General features: G+C 42.6%; 1 protein-coding gene across 1 annotated transcript in view; it reads left to right on the forward strand.

Annotated features, from left to right (window-relative positions):
- Nucleotides 1-17,475, forward strand: part of ddb1 (damage-specific DNA binding protein 1) — a 96,005-nt gene that overhangs the window by 36,525 nt on the left and 42,005 nt on the right. The window contains exons 8-13 of the mRNA XM_079873405.1: nucleotides 856-939; nucleotides 1,023-1,139; nucleotides 4,348-4,450; nucleotides 8,388-8,463; nucleotides 8,565-8,673; nucleotides 8,755-8,933. Of these exons, the coding sequence (XP_079729531.1) occupies nucleotides 856-939; nucleotides 1,023-1,139; nucleotides 4,348-4,450; nucleotides 8,388-8,463; nucleotides 8,565-8,673; nucleotides 8,755-8,933 (668 nt within the window). The remainder of the gene's footprint in view (nucleotides 1-855; nucleotides 940-1,022; nucleotides 1,140-4,347; nucleotides 4,451-8,387; nucleotides 8,464-8,564; nucleotides 8,674-8,754; nucleotides 8,934-17,475) is intronic.

Genomic DNA, 17,475 nt, shown 5'->3' on the forward strand with positions numbered 1-17,475 from the left:
TTGTTGTATTATTTTAATTTAATACTGTGAAGCTGCTTTGATACAATCTGTATTGTGAAAAGCGCTATACAAATAGACTTGACTTGACTTGACTTGACTGTAGAAATTAAATAGTTTCATCTTTGTTAAAGCTGTATTTTGTTATTTTATTAACATTAATGACAGACGACAGCAGGAATATTAGGCTGCTGTCACTTTAAGACTGAAAAAACTTGACAAACTTCCTGTCTCTCTCTCAGCTGTTCACTAATGAACCGAGAGAACCCTTGCAGAGACAGGGATTCAGACATACTGTTGTGTACATGTGTGTGTGTTCAGGAAACGCGAAATAGGAATCTGTTCTGTATTTGAGCGCTTTATCAGAAATGCGCCTCTCTCTTTCAGTGAAAACGCGTAAGTCCCGATTTCCGCCTCTTCTTCTGCGTTTAAAATTGTTTGAATGTGTAAATTGGCAAGACAAAACGTGTCCAAACTATAAACTTTCACTCTGATGTTAAATTTAGCAGTTAATCCGCGAATCACATGTGTGCCGAACTGTGGGGCCTGGTCCGTACAATCACCTGCGATCCGTTCCACCCCTAGTCGGGTCCATGTCTTACAGTAAAAAGCCTGCACCGAAATTGCGACTGATTTACCCAAGAATCCACAGTGAATGAACAAACAAACAAATAAAAGACTTTCATGTGGTTGAAAATAAATATGCGAATCATATGCGTGCCGAACCGTGGGGCCTGGTCCGCACGATCACTTGCGACCCGGTCCACACCTAGTAATCAGTGTGTGTGTGCAGATACTCACGTGACAGAACCTTCTTCAGCACACGTGTGTGTGTGTGTGTGTGTGTGTGTGTTCTAGACCTCGATCGCGGAGTGCCTGACGTATCTGGATAACGGTGTGGTGTTCGTGGGATCCAGACTGGGAGATTCTCAGCTAGTGAAGGTCTGTGATCTGGCAGATGAGTTCTTGTTCTGTGATAATGGTGTGTTCTCTAAGGCCAGCGTGGTGTGTGTGTGTGTGTGCAGCTGAATGTGGACAGTAACGACCAGGGTTCGTATGTGGCAGTGATGGAGACCTTCACTAACCTGGGCCCGATAGTGGACATGTGTGTGGTGGACCTGGAGAGGCAAGGCCAGGGTCAGGTGAGCCCAGCACACAACACCACACCCACACCCACACCCAACACCACACCCAACACCACACCCAACACCACACCCACACCACACCCAAAACCACACCCAACACCAAACCCAACACCACACCCAACACCACACCCACACCACACCCACACCACACCCAACACCACACCCAACACCACACCCAACACCACACCCACACCACACCCAACACCACACCCACACCACACCCAACACCACACCCAACACCACACCCACACCACACCCAACACCACACCCAACACCACACCCAACACCACACCCAACACCACACCCAACACCACACCCAACACCACACCCAACACCACACCCACACAACACCACACCCACACCCACACCACACCCAACACCACACCCAACACCACACCCAACACCACACCCACACCACACCCAACACCACACCCAACACCACACCCACACCCACACCACACCCAACACCACACCCAACACCACACCCAACACCACACCCAACACCACACCCAACACCACACCCAACACCACACCACATTACACCCACACCCACACCACACCCACACCACACCCAACACCACACCCAACACCACACCCACACCACACCCAACACCACACCCAACACCACACCCAACACCACACCCAACACCACACCCACACCCAACACCACACCCAACACCACACCCAACACCACACCCAACACCACACCACATTACACCCACACCCACCACCACACCCACACCCACACCACACCCACACCACACCCAACACCACACCCAACACCACACCCAACACCACACCCAACACCACACCCAACACCACACCCAACACCACACCACATTACACCCACACCCAACACCACACCCACACCACACCCAACACCACACCCAACACCACACCCACACCAAACCCAACACCACACCCACACACAACACTACACCACACAACACCACACCCACACCACACACAACACCACACCACACCCACACACAACACCTACACCACACACCCACACCACACCCACACAACACCCACACCACCCACACACCACCCACACACCACGCCCACACCACCCACACACCACACCCACACCACACCCACACACCACACACCACACCACACCCACACCCACACCACACAACACCCACACCAGCCACACACAACACCACCCCACACCCACACAACACCCACACCACCCACACACCACACCACACACCACACCACACCCACACACCACACACCCACACCACACCCACACCATACCACACACAACACCACACCACACACCACACCACACCCACACCCACACCACACACCACACCACCCACACACAACACCCACACCACACCCACACACCACACCCACACCACACAACACCCACACCACTCACACACCACACCACCCACACACAACACCCACACCCACACCCACACACCACACCCACACCACACAACACCCACACCACCCACACACCACACCACCCACACACAACACCCACACACCACACCCACACCACACAACACCCACACCACCCACACACCACACCACCCACACACAACACCCACACCACACACCACACCCACACACCACACCCACACCACCCACACACCACACCACCCACACACCACACCCACACCACACCCACACACCACACCCACACACCACACCCGCACCACACAACACCCACACCACCCACACACAACACCACCCCACACCCACACCCACACACACCACACCACACCTCACCACACCCACACAACACCACACCCACACCACACACCACACCCACACAACACCCACACAACACCACATCCACACAACACCACATCCACACAACACCACACCCAACACCACACCCACACCCACACCCAACACCACACCACACCCACACCACACACCACACCACACCACACCCACACACCACACAACAACACACCACACCACACCCACACCACCCACACACCAGACCCACATCACCCACACACAACACCCCACACCTCACCACACCCACACAACACCACCCACACAACACCACACCCACACAACACCCACACAACACCACATCCACACAACACCACATCCACACAACACCACCCCACACCCACACCACATCCACACAACACCACATCCACACAACACCACATCCACACAACACCACATCCAACACCACACCCACACCCAACACCACACCACACCCACACCACACACCACACCACACCACACCACACCCACACACCACACCCACACAACAACACACCACACCACACCACACCCACACCACCCACACACCAGACCCACATCACCCACACACAACACCCCACACCACCCAACACCCACACCACCCACACACCACACCCACACCACCCACACACAACACCCACACCACCCACACACCACACACCACACCACACAACACCCACACTACCCACATACAACACCTACACCACCCACACACAACACACACACCCACACACCCACACCACACCACACACCACACCACACCCACACAACACCACACCCACACAACACCACATCCACACAACACCACATCCACACAACACCACACACCACACCACACCACACCACACCCACACACCACACCCACACACAACACCACACCCACACCGCACACCACACACCACACCCACACCACACCCACACAACACCACACCCACACCACACACCACACCCACACCACACACCACACCCACACACCACACCACACCCACACACAACACCACACCCACACAACACCACACACCACACCACATCATCATAAATCATATAAAACATGGAGCTGTGACAGACAGGTTTCACGTCCTCAATCTTTGTGAGGCTGAAGAGGATCATCTGATTCTCTGACACTCTGATCACGTCAGTAATATCGTTCAGTGCTCCTGCTGTTAGTCTGTCAGAGCAGAATTAAACACTTTATACAACTGGTGTTTAACAACATATTGACAAATGCCGGCAACATTGGGGAATATAAACAGCGCGACGCATCGATGCATTCCACGCAAATCGACTAATTTATGTAATCGATGTAATCTTTTACGTTGATGCGCCGTTGCAGCCCTACGTGACATTAACATCGTTTGTTAGGAGTTCATGTTTGACCCTTTTTGATTCTGTAACTAGCTTTATCACATCAGTGAAGCAGTGTATCATCAGCTAGGATGAAGCCTGTCTGTGTGTGTTCCTGCAGTTGGTGACGTGCTCCGGAGCGTTTAAGGAAGGCTCTCTGAGGATTATTCGTAACGGTATAGGGATCCATGAGCATGCCAGTATCGACCTGCCCGGGATCAAAGGTCAGATCTTTGCTGTTGATCTCCTGCTGCTAATATGCTGTGAATCACAATATATCTCTATATTTTCTTTAGTTATTTTCTCTGCTGTATGTGTTGATGTTTCAGTCGTGTAACGTGTTGAATTGGGGAACAAAAACTGCACGTTTATATTTCTTTATCAGTTTTATATATTATTTGGACTCTCAGTTTCCAATTCACTGTCAGTATCTGTCAAACTCTGCTGGGAGCTGATCTGCCCATCATCAGGAACCACAGATTCAGCACGACTTCTATAACATATTTGCATTTTGGCAGTTTCATCTTGAATCAGCAGTGTGCAGCATTTTTGTGAACCCTTGCTTTGCTTTGTGTGTGTGTGTGTGTGTGTGTGTGTGTGTGAACAGTGTCCTCAGTGTTTCTACTGTCGGGCCAGTGTGAGCAGGGCTTAAACAGGCGGGCGGGGCCAATAGCCTCGGGTCAGGAACACCGAGTCTAAAACTGCTGTTTCTCCACCGCAGCGCTTCACTAAAACACACCCGTAACACGCCGCTCTGGAACAGCGTCGCACACACACGCATCATTTCACCAACAAATGGAAGTTTTATAAGAAAACGAATCAGAAAGAAATCACTGGACACTAGCGAGATCGTAAAACGAACATGTTATAACATGATAAAAGTGGCCGTTCGATGTTTGCCATCGATGTTTTACCACAGGGTTACAATAATAAGTGATACATGGATCATAATGAATTACTTTGTGTCAGGATTGCACATTAGTCACACAGAAATAAAGTGGTTTGCCGTTATTTCACAAAAGAGAGAGGATACACGTACCTAATTCAACCATGTCCTTTTCTGTTTATTTGTTGTCAGGACACTGTTTACATCACATTTAGAAATAATTATCATTTCAACAGATTTTCCACCAAAAATACAACCTGAGGAGCTCTAGCACTCTCCCGAAAGTTATATTTCCAGTCAGAGAAACAGAGGAAGTTCTCAAAGTTCGAGATCCCCTCCTGGAATGGTGGTGCCCTTCTCTCTAGTAATATGGCACATCGTCTCATAGTCTTTCAGCTCAAACATGACAAACTGGGGCTCAGGTCAGGAGACAGCCTGGCTAAACCGACCGTCTGCTAGCTGACTCGCGTCACTGAGAGACAAACTTTTGACTCTCTTTTCCAGCAATTATATTTTAAATAGACTCTAAAATTATGTTGGCATTAGTGGAATTGCATGAGCATGGTTTAAATCATACTTATCTGACCGTTATCAGTTTGTAGCAGTAAATGAAGAGATGTCTCATCGATCACAAGTTCAGTATGGCGTACCACAAGGCTCAGTACTAGGACCGCTGCTGTTCACTCTGTACATGCTACCATTAGGAGATATCATTAGGAAACATGGCATTAGTTTTCACTGTTATGCTGATGATACTTAGCTCTATATTTCTTCACGCCCTGACGAAACTTACCAATTCACAAAATTAACAGAATGCATAGCTGATATAAAAAATTGGATGACTAGTAATTTCCTACTTCTAAACTCTGAAAAAACTGAGATTCTAATTATTGGACCAAAAATTTCCTCACGTAATAGTCTAGAATACTGTCTAACACCTGCCAACCTGTACGCATTTGTCACTCTAAACTACGCAAAAACCTGGTGACTAGGGATGTCAATTTTCACAAATTCCCATGATCGATCGTCGTTTCAATTAACGATCAATTAATCGATGAATCATTAGCCTTAATACTGCAATTTGCATCCTCTGCAGTGGCATATAGCCAACAGCATGACAGGGTCTGCAAATGCAGCTCAAAACGCTATGTTCCTCACCAAATGAATGAGGTGGGTTTTTAATATAAATAAAGGGCTATTAGGATTGTAAAATGTTTCGATGTGATCATTTAATTAAATGACTTATGTAATAATCAAATATAACGACTAATACAACGTGTCACCAACTCCGCCTCAGAAGTATGCTTGTTAGAATGTGTACGCTCTTCCTGGGACAACGCGTTGAAAACGGTAGCTAAACCCAATGAATTCACAACGATTTAATAAAAGTGTTCTCATGTTATGTAATATGACAGTCCCAATCATAGAGCTGGGTTCATTCCCCAAATAGCAAGCGGGGATGATTGGCAGATGAGTAAAGCCTATCATTAAACAGAGACTGAAAATCGACAGCAATAAAGCATCCCGCTGGATCCCCCTTCCACTCCCGCCGTCGGACTGATGTAAGAGGACCGTAGTCGCGGTACCTCTGACCCCTGAAGGGAAACGGCCTGGGCTCAATGTGGAAAGCTGGAATATTGTACTGAGTTAACTTAATCCTCTGGATTCGATGATCACACGGATCGCATGGATTATCTTAAAATACTCCGTCATTTATGGTCCCTCAGATAAGCGGGAGACATCATTCAGCCGTGCATATTATAAAATGCTGAAGTAATGCTGAACAATAAATCTAAATAAGTTTGAAATCGCTATGGTTTAGTGATTATGAAAGTGCTGTGATTTGTGGATAAGTCTGGAGAAACAAGCGTTTATTCATTCACTCTCAGTGTTGAGAAACGTAGCCTTCATGTGTTGTTATTGTGTTAATAATAATTAAAGTACCTAATTATGTTACATATTTATTTTTGCATGAAAACTAGCGCGTTCGTTACTTATGGATTAAAAGTACCGATGTCTCTGTGCTGCGCGAGCTCTCTCTCACAAACACAGAGAGAGAAGATAAACTGTAAAATGAAAATTGACGGGATAAGTTTAGATTTTGTTCTTGCTTGTTTTTTTTCTGTCAAAATGTCAGAAAGCATTTTGTATTATCCATCCGTGTTTTTAAAATTCGTTAAATGATGGACGTTTTACTGTTAACACAGCCCTCATTACATGTCGGATTCGTCTAACTTATACTTGATATTCTTTTTAGAAGAAGTGATTTGTTGTGCTATTATTGGACTCCTGTCTATTCACTCTCAACTGTTTTCTATAAATATGATTGTACTGGCTAACATTTATTCAGCTAATGCGTGTGCTGTTTAAAATGTGCAGTGTTCAAATGCAGAGACAGCACGTCACAAATATAAGCCCTTTTCCCTGTGGAATTTAGTATCATTTTTGGATATTGGGATAATAAATTAAGTAGCCTATCTTAATTGTACACACACTAATTGTACACACAATGTTTCTATGTTTTTTTGTTTTGTTTTTTTACTGTGTTCTAGGGGTTTCTTAATTTTAGAGTAGTTGACCAGCACACATTATATGCAATGCAATATAATGCATGCCCCCCCCCCCCCAAACCCCATGTCCCGTCCTGTCCCTCTGATGGTACTCAAACTAATTTCAAGGTTGGCAGTTCTGGAACCTGGGTGTGCTCTTTGATACCAATCTTTCATTTTAAAGTCACGTGTCTAGTGTCTGTAAAACCGCATTCTTCCATCTTAACAATATATCTAAATTACGCCATATGCTCTCATTGACAAATGCGGAACAGTTAGTTCATGCGTTCATGACCTCAAGGCTAGATTATTGTAATGCTCTACTGGGTGGTTGCCCTGCACGCTTAATAAACAAACTACAGCTCTGTTGGTAAACACTCCTCAAGCCGATCCGGCCCACTTTTTTTTATAATAAAGGAAATAATCCTACAACTAAATTCTAAATTAATTTTTGCAGCCGTACCTTCTGAGTTTTTTTTTTTAATATTGTGGATCACTTTTATAAATGTGCTTTGTTTTATTGTCAGGCGTGGCAGAGTAATACTGTGTGTGTGTGTGTGTGTGTGTGTGTGTGTGTGTGTGTGTGTGTGTGTGTGTGTGTGTGTGTGTGTGTGTGTATTTGTAAGGACTGGCAGAGTAACACTGTGTGTGTGTGTGTGTGTGTGTATTTGTAAGGACTGGCAGAGTAACACTGTGTGTGTGTGTGTGTGTGTGTGTGTGTGTCAGGACTGTGGCCGCTGCGCTCAGAGTCGAGCAGAAACACTGATGACATGCTGGTTCTGTCTTTCGTCGGTCAGACCAGGTGAGTTGAGTTTACTTCAGTCCAGAGCTGAACTACACCTCGCATGCTCATCACTGTCGTGTGTGTGTGTGTGTGTGTGTGTGTGTGTGTGTGTGTGTCAGGGTGCTGATGCTCAGCGGAGAGGAGGTGGAGGAGACGGAGCTGCCGGGGTTTGTGGATAATCAGCAGACGTTCTTCTGTGGGAATGTAGCGCATCAGCAACTCATACAGGTGCGCTCACACACACCTGAAGCACACAGGATAGGGTGGTGTTCGAATCCTGTGTTGACGTGTGTGTGTGTGTGTGTTTAGATCACGTCGGGCTCCGTGCGCCTGGTCACTCAGGACAGCAAGGCTCTGGCGAGCGAGTGGAAGGAGCCGCAGGGCAGGAACATCAGCGTGGCGTCGTGTAACAACACACAGGTGGTGCTCGCAGTGGGACGAGTGCTGTATCACCTGCAGATCCTCACAGGAGAACTCAAGCAGATCAGGTGATCACTCACACACACACACACACACACACACACACACACACACACACACACACACACACACACACACACACACGCTGTATCACCTGCAGATCCTCACAGGAGAACTCAAGCAGATCAGGTGATCACTCTCACACACACACACACACACACACACACACACACACACACACACACACACACACGCTGTATCACCTGCAGATCCTCACAGGAGAACTCAAGCAGATCAGGTGATCACACACACACACACACACACACACACACACACACACACACACTCACACACACGCTGTATCACCTGCAGATCCTCACAGGAGAACTCAAGCAGATCAGGTGATCACACACACACACACACACACACACACACACACACTCACACACACGCTGTATCACCTGCAGATCCTCACAGGAGAACTCAAGCAGATCAGGTGATCACTCACTCACACACACACACACACACACACACACACGCACGCACGCTGTATTATTAGAATTTATTAGGATTAACCCCTTGAGATGTATCATCTCGTTTTCGAGGGGGTCCTTACAATGAAACACAATTACAACTTAAAGAACATAACAAGATTACAATTAACAATACATCAACAAACAGGCAAACAACAAAACACCAGCAACAAAAAATATATAGCAATGACAATAAAAAAGAAAAGCAACAGTACACATAACAACAACGACAGTTTCAATGATAGCATGTGCAATCTACTTTAAAATAAGATAATAAAGATTGTTTAAACAACCAAAATGAAGTAATGGATCTAATATCTACAGGCAAATTATTCCAGTCTAATAGGGCTTTAAACATAAATGCTCTCTTACCAATTGTTTTTTTAATACGAGGAACAAGTAAGTAAGTCTGGACAGAATGCCTAACTTGGTGGTTTGAAGAAAAGAGTACAAAGTATTGCTGTAGATAACTAGGATAATCAAAGTAAATACATTTAAATATAAATTGGAGCCAGTGAATCTGCCTTCTCACGTTCAAAGATGGCCTCTGAAGTGCATCATAGATTGTACAGTGGCGAGTGGAAAAAGAGCATCCTGAAACAAATCTGCAAATTCTATTATATGCCGAATTAAGTGAGACAAGATCAGATTTTAATGCCGTCTGATAAACCACATCACAGTAATCAAAAAACGGAAATATTAATTGAGCAACTAGTTTCTTACGAACACTATAAGAGAAGCAATTTCGAGATTGATGCAAGATACTCATTCCAACATTGACTTTTCGTAAAACATGATTAATGTGTGGTTTAAAGGAGAGTTTAGAATCAAGCCATACACCAAGATATTTAATAGTGTTAACTCTATGCAGAGGAGTACCGTCTTTACATGATATAACACAAGAACAGGTTTTGGAATTAAGTTTATGTCTAGAACCAAAAATCATAGTATATGACTTGGTTTTATTAAGCACTAATTTATTAGCCAAAAGCCAGTCTTGTAAACTATTAGAATCCGATTGAAGAGATGATTGAATTTGTATAGGGTCAGAATTAAATGTATATATGACAGTATCATCCGCATAAAGTTGAACCTGACAGTTTTTAAGAAGTAACGGTAGATTATTTACATAAATAGAAAAAAGAAGTGGTCCCAGAACTGAACCTTGAGGCACACCTCTTTGCTGAATTTATTCCCATTTAGGACAACACATTGTTTCCTGTTGTGCAGATATGAATTAAACCACAAAATTGTATTTTTTGAAAAACCAATAGCATGAAGTTTATCTAAAAGCAAATAACGATCAACCAAATCAAAAGCTTTAGTCAAATCAAGAAGAATAGCACCTGTGAGCTTGCCATTATCTGAAGCTGAAAACACATCAGTTGTAAACTTAAGTAATGCAGTAGTTGTGGAATGATTAGACCTAAACCAGATTGAGATGATGATGATAGAATATTATTAATACATAAATAGTTTGAAAGTTGTTTATAAATACATTTTTCAAAAACTTTAGATATAGAACATATAATAGATATTGGTCTATAATTATTGAGATCAAGTACAAGTGGAGTAATGCGTGCACATTTCCAGATCACCGGCAACTCACATGTAGACAAAGAAAGATTAAATAAATCAGCTAGTGGATACATAAGAATATGTGAAGTTAATTTAAGATACCCATTTTCAATTCCATCTAATCCTTCACCACTAGTCACTTTTAATTCATCAATGGCACTCTGAACATCAATTGGAGCAATCTTCCCAAATGAAAATGAACTATTACATGATGCAGTCTCATTACAAATATCAGTATTCATGTAAGAGGCAGATACTAAAGTAGACCAAACTGAAGAAAAATGCTGATTAAATTCTTGCGCAATAGATTAGGAGTCATGAAGTATTGTATTATTATCAACTCTAATTTGATTAACTGAATGTTTATTTGATGTATTAATAATGTTTTTATATTGGAAGATGGAAGAAACACGTGAAAGTGTGTGAAACTGTAGACCGTTGTGTAAAAGAAATGGCAATACTGCCTCTCATAAATAACATGAAGACTTCACAAAGCAGGTCTTACAATTAACAGCCTACACAAACACCCGTTTGATCGATCTGCAGTGTAAAACAAACAAAAATTAACTAGGGCTGTCAAAAGATTAATCGCGATTAATCGGATCCAAAATAAAAGTTTATTTTTAATAATATATGTGTGTGTACTGTGTATAATTAAATTTGTATATATAAATACACACACATGCATGTATATATTTAAGAAAAATGTGTTATTTATATATATAAAAAATTATATTTATATATAATATAAACTATATAAATATATAAATATATATACAGTATATGTATGCAAATATTTCTTAAATATATACATGCATGTGTGTGTATTTATATATACAAAATAATTATACACAGTACACACACATATATTATGTAAACACAAACTTTTATTTTGGATGCGATTAATCGCGATTAATCTTTTGACAGCCCTAAAATTAACACATATTTGCAAAAAGAAAAGTGAAATATTTTCTGCAATAATATTGGCATGTTATGCAATTCATCCTCTGGCGATGGAGCGCTAGACGCTTTTTTGCATCGACTTTGATGTCTGACCATTTCTTTTTTATTTCGTCCGCGGTCGTGAGGCTGCAGCATTAACGGCGTCTGCAACCTTTTGCCACTCAAGTGCCTTTCTGGCATTAGACTGTGCCCTCCAAACAACAGTTTACTCCTCTTTTCCACCTCGCCAACGAAGTTTCTACTTCACATTGAGTGAAGTCACGTTTCTTGGTTTTCCTCTGTGTTTGCCATGATTTCGCAATCGATGAACGTTAACTTGTGGGCGTTTCACGGACTATTTATGGGCAACTATGGGCGTGACATGAAGCCGCAAAAGCTGCGCTACATTTAGAGTTGATTGTGATTTATTAAGGGAAAACTGCGTAGGATGTGCGTGCGCACGGTTTTATAAATCCGAATAATTCTGTGCGTACGCACGTCCTATGTTTCATCCGTACACCACTTCTGACGCAAATCCTACGCAAAGTTTATAAATGAGGCCCTAGGTGATCTCACACACACACACACACACACACACACACACACACACACACACACACACACACACACACACACACACAGTATCACCTGCAGATCCTCACAGGAGAACTCAAGAACTGATTCTATATAGACGCTCATTGGTCTCTAACTGGCAAAACAAGGCAAGTTTTATTCATAAATAGGGCTGCAACTAACGATTATTTTGATAATCGATTAATCGGTCGATTATTTTTACGATTCATCGATTCATCGGTTTATGTACTTATATTTTAGTTTTGCCCATTTTTCCCCCAAGTAAATTATTAACAAAGGGTCTTTATCATTCAACATAGACGTTTTAGAGATTTTAACCATTTTGCATTGTCATATCCTCATCAAAAACATACCTGGAGTTGTGTTTTATTATGTGTTAGTAATCCTTTGTCGAACTCTTCTGCAATCAAAACACTGACCCATACGTACTCTAGCAGATTTCACAGGGAGATTTCAAATAATGTTTTCACCATGGCAGTCCTTAGGGCTCCTAAAGTAGTTTAACATCCCGAACAAAGCTTATTACGGGATCTTTCAGAACATATTTTCATGAAGAATAAGAATAAAACAGAATAAAATTGCATTTTATCATTTTTTTCCTGTAAACACACAGCTTATACCTGGGAGACAGCTTTATAGCTTATGCTGTGAAATTGTAAACAATCCTTCGAATAAAGTGCCAATGGCATGAAACCTGAATGGAACTCACATTTTAAAGTAAGATTTAAAGTAAAATCCATCAGAAGGTTGTCCAGAAAAAAATTGGACACACACAAAACCTGCTGTGTGGAAAAAGAGCAGTGAATACTTAGGTAAATGTTTAAATGTATTTGAAATGCACTTTTTTTTCTCTCTCATTCAGTCATAATTAGGCTGCAAGACTGAATTATGAACTGGTAAACGACAAACTGATCACAGAACATGTTTGTAAAGCTTTAAACCGCAATGTTATCAGCTTTTACGACTAAACATTTGCAAACAACACTGTACTGCAGAATCTGCACAAATAAAAGTCTTTGCACACTGTGATTTTCATCGGATTTAAATATGTAGTGGTCCTTATAACAGTGCAAAATTCAAAAATGTAATAAAGCGATAAAATGTTAAACAAAACAGCTTATGCCTGAATTGACAGGGATTCGACTACCTGTGGGAAATGAGGCAGAACACTATTCACTCATTTGAGAAGAAACTTTGCATTGCAGTGCAAAAAGGTCAGCATGTCCAAATGTTCAGGGCTTAGGCTTGCTCTCTTCTTAGAGGCTATGTTTCCTATGTTAAAACAGCCGCTCTGCTGGTGTGGAAGTGCTTGGTATACAGAGGTAGGACTTTGCTAATCTTGACAAAAATGGATATTTCACCTCATTCAACTTCCATCACTCTAACGGATTTTCCCCCTTGGGAATGGGCTTCTCACCAAAGTACGTGAGGACCTCCTGCCTGACTTTCCTACTGAGCTCCTCAGCTTCTCCTTCCTTGGCTTCTTCCTCACTGCTGGTGTCCGAGTCCAGAAGAGAATCAATTAAGGAGACAGGAACCGTTTCAGGAGCAGGTGGTGTAGTGTCAGGTGCTGTGTGGTGCTGGACACAGCTGCTCCATTTCAGCTGCCTTCATTTGGACTTTGACTTGAACTTTGAAGCTGTCCTCAGAAGAAAGAAACTTTAGTTTGCGAAACCTTGGATCCAGGGAAGAACTAAGGATTACAGTGTTATGTGATGTGTCACAGAAAGTGGTTTCACTCTTCCATCGTTGTTCAAGCTGAAGGAACGCTTGTGCACCTGGTGTTTCAAAATCCATACCTTGCATTGACTTGACCAATCCTTTTACCAGTGGTGAATGGTGTATTTTTCACCACTCATGTACTCTGTGGCAGTCAAAAGGCTTCAGGGCTGTGGAAAGCTCTTCAATTAGGCTCCATTGGTCTGGTTTTAAGTCTAAATATTGCTTGCCTGTTTTTGTCACAGTTAGGTCCGACAGCGTGGCAGTAACAGGCCACCGTTGCTCGAGCCGGCGACTGATCATGTGATAGGTACTATTCCATCTAGTACTAACATCTTGGATAAGTTTGTGTTCAGTTGTGCCCATTTGTTGTTGTTTTTGCTTCAGTTTGGTGGATGCAAGTTCACTTCTTTTAAAATGCTCAACAAGGCATCATGAAGCTCCAACCGCTTTGACAATGATCTGGTGTTTAAGAGCAGAGGTGAGAACAAGCTGCAGTGTGTGACCTGTGCATCTGAGAGAGGCCCATCCGTGTTTCTCCTCCAGTAGTCGAGCAGCAGCCACAATGTTGGCCCCATTGTCGTGCACAATAGCAGATATTTTATCAGGAAGAAATTCAAATTTGTCCAATATTTCTTCGAGCCACCCTGCAATATTTTGGGCAGTATGTCTCTCCTCCAACGGCATAGTAGAGAGGCAAATTGACTCCATTTGCCAGTCGATTCCAATGTAGTGGCGTGTGATTCCCAAGTATTCCCAGTGGCTACACTAGTCCAAATGTCTGCAGTCAGAGCCACTTTGCTGTCAATGGCTGAGATAGTTGATTTCACTTGATCCACTGTGGCATTGTATTTCTTGACCAACAACCTTGCAAAATGCGTTCCAGAGGGGATAGTGTAACCTGGATTGAATGACTTTAACATTTGTTGGAAGCCTGCTCCTTCCACCATCGAGAGCGGTCTCATGTCCTTCACTAGCATGTTTAAAGCATTGTCTGTCAATGGTGCACATTGCTGAGGGGTGAGTATCCTCTTGTTGCACACAAAATCACTAAGATTGGTTTGTTTCTTCCTAAAACGCACAAAAAAATGACACAAGTACGATTTTAAAACCAAAACGAACATTTTCATTTTAATTATGAACAAATCAGCACCAATATTTCTATCACTGTATGGCGTTATATTAACCTCTTACCCCCCGCCTTAATCGAGCGTATTGTCTCCAGTTCGACTTTATTTGTTGTGTTATTGTTGCTTGTCTGGCACGTTTTTCTCGCTCTTTAGTTGCTGCTTTGTTGTTGTTTTTGTAACTTTTTTGTGGCCTTTTTTCCGTTAGTCTTTTATCATGTTTTCATCACATTTTTGTTGCGCTTTCATCCTTGCTATTTCAACGCTTTTAGATCCAAACTGGAGAAAGTGTGCTCGGTTCAGGTGGGGGTTAAGAGGTTAAACAACGACAATCATGTGTCGATACATTATATAACTGACAAGTATTTTTGCGTGGCGTAAACTCACCGTGCCGGTGCTTGGTCCTCCGCTTCCACACACACGGGTTCTCGTTTAAGGTGCTCGTGCAGAGACGTAGTGCTCCCGTGCCAGGCCAGTTCAGTAGTGCCGAGTTTACAGGTTACTCTTCTTTTCTGAAGGCTCCCTCACTTTGGATGACTTCGTTCGATTAGTTTTATCTTCCGCTTTTTTCTTTTTCTTTCTCGAGCTTACTCCACTGCCGCCTGCCTCCGCCATCTCGCTGAATGCTGCAGAGACTAGTAATGGGCGGATCGATTCTGAAGTATCAATACTTCGATACTGACGTGGTATCGAAAAGGATCAATCCTCACATAAAAATATCGATCCAAATGTGTGTGTTTTACCAGTAATGTTTTTCATTTAGCACGCAATTCAGTGCGTAAAATAAGCTTCTAAGTGAAAAAATAAGCGAATGTTAGCGGATAATTGTATAGGATAGAACTTTTTCTCCTAGTCATCTGGATACAAGACGAAACCAATCAATCACAGAGAGCGTTGGATGCTGGTGCTTCGCTGAGCTCACAGGCCCAGTGCGTTTGGGGAACGAAGCCTTGCTTAGAGAAACAATCGGGAGTTATTTCGCAATAAACAAACCAAAAGTGTACATAACGGTTCAAAATGTTGACATCAGTAAGATTTTTTTAATGAAATTAATATTTTTATTCAACAAGGATCGATGCATTAAATTGATCAAAAGTGACAGTCAAGGGTTTTACACTGTTAAAAAAAATCTACTTAATATAAATGCTGTTCTTTCAACTTTGTTGATCAAATAATTCTATCATGATTTCCACAAAAATATGAAACTCTTTTCAACATTGATAATAATAAGAAATGTTTCCTGAGCAGCAAATCAGCATATTAAAATTAAATATCATCATCACTGGAGTAATGATGCCGAAAATTCAGCTTTGATCACATGAATAAATTACAGTTTACTATGGCATAGAAAACAGATAATTGTAATATTACAGTTTTTACTGTATTTTTGATCAAATAAATGCATAAGAGAATTAAAAATCTTACAGACCCCAAACTTTTGAACAGTAGGCTAGTAGTAGGCTAGTACTATAATTAGGGTAGTTTTGTAAAAGTCTAATTACAGGCGAGTTGAGAGCACAAATCACAAAATATTTAGGCCTAGTAGTCATGAAAACATATTCAGATTTAGTATATTAATGATGCATTCACCTCATAAATCATGACACACTGCTCTAGCACAGGGACGTGCATGTTCAAGTGCATGCTTTTAAAATGAAAAAGTATCGATATCGGCGATACTGGCCCTGTATTTACTTGGTATTGGATCGATACCGAAATTTGCAGTATCGCCCATCACTAGCAGAGACGCTGTGCGGGAAGCACGTGACATAAAACGAGGCCAGCTATTGGCTATTCGCTACTTCTCCTGCTGTACTGGCTGAGTAAAACCTCCGGTGGCTCATTACTGCCACACTTTGGTCACCGCAGATTTAAAATATGCACGAAATGAGCCGCTTACGGCAAATAAAAGTTATTTAGCAACTAATCGATGACTAAATTAGTTGACAACTATTTTAATAATCGATTTTAATTGATTAAATTGATTAGTTGTTTCAGCTCTATTCATAAAGCACATTTCATACACGGTGGTAATTCAAAATAATCACAACAAATGCAAAAGAAATAAAAATAACAATAAAAGCAAAGAATAAAACATCCTGTGGGTGTAATGATGG

This window comes from Squalius cephalus (assembly GCF_949319135.1).
Source record: "Squalius cephalus genome assembly, chromosome: 6".
Taxonomy (NCBI): domain Eukaryota; kingdom Metazoa; phylum Chordata; class Actinopteri; order Cypriniformes; family Leuciscidae; genus Squalius; species Squalius cephalus.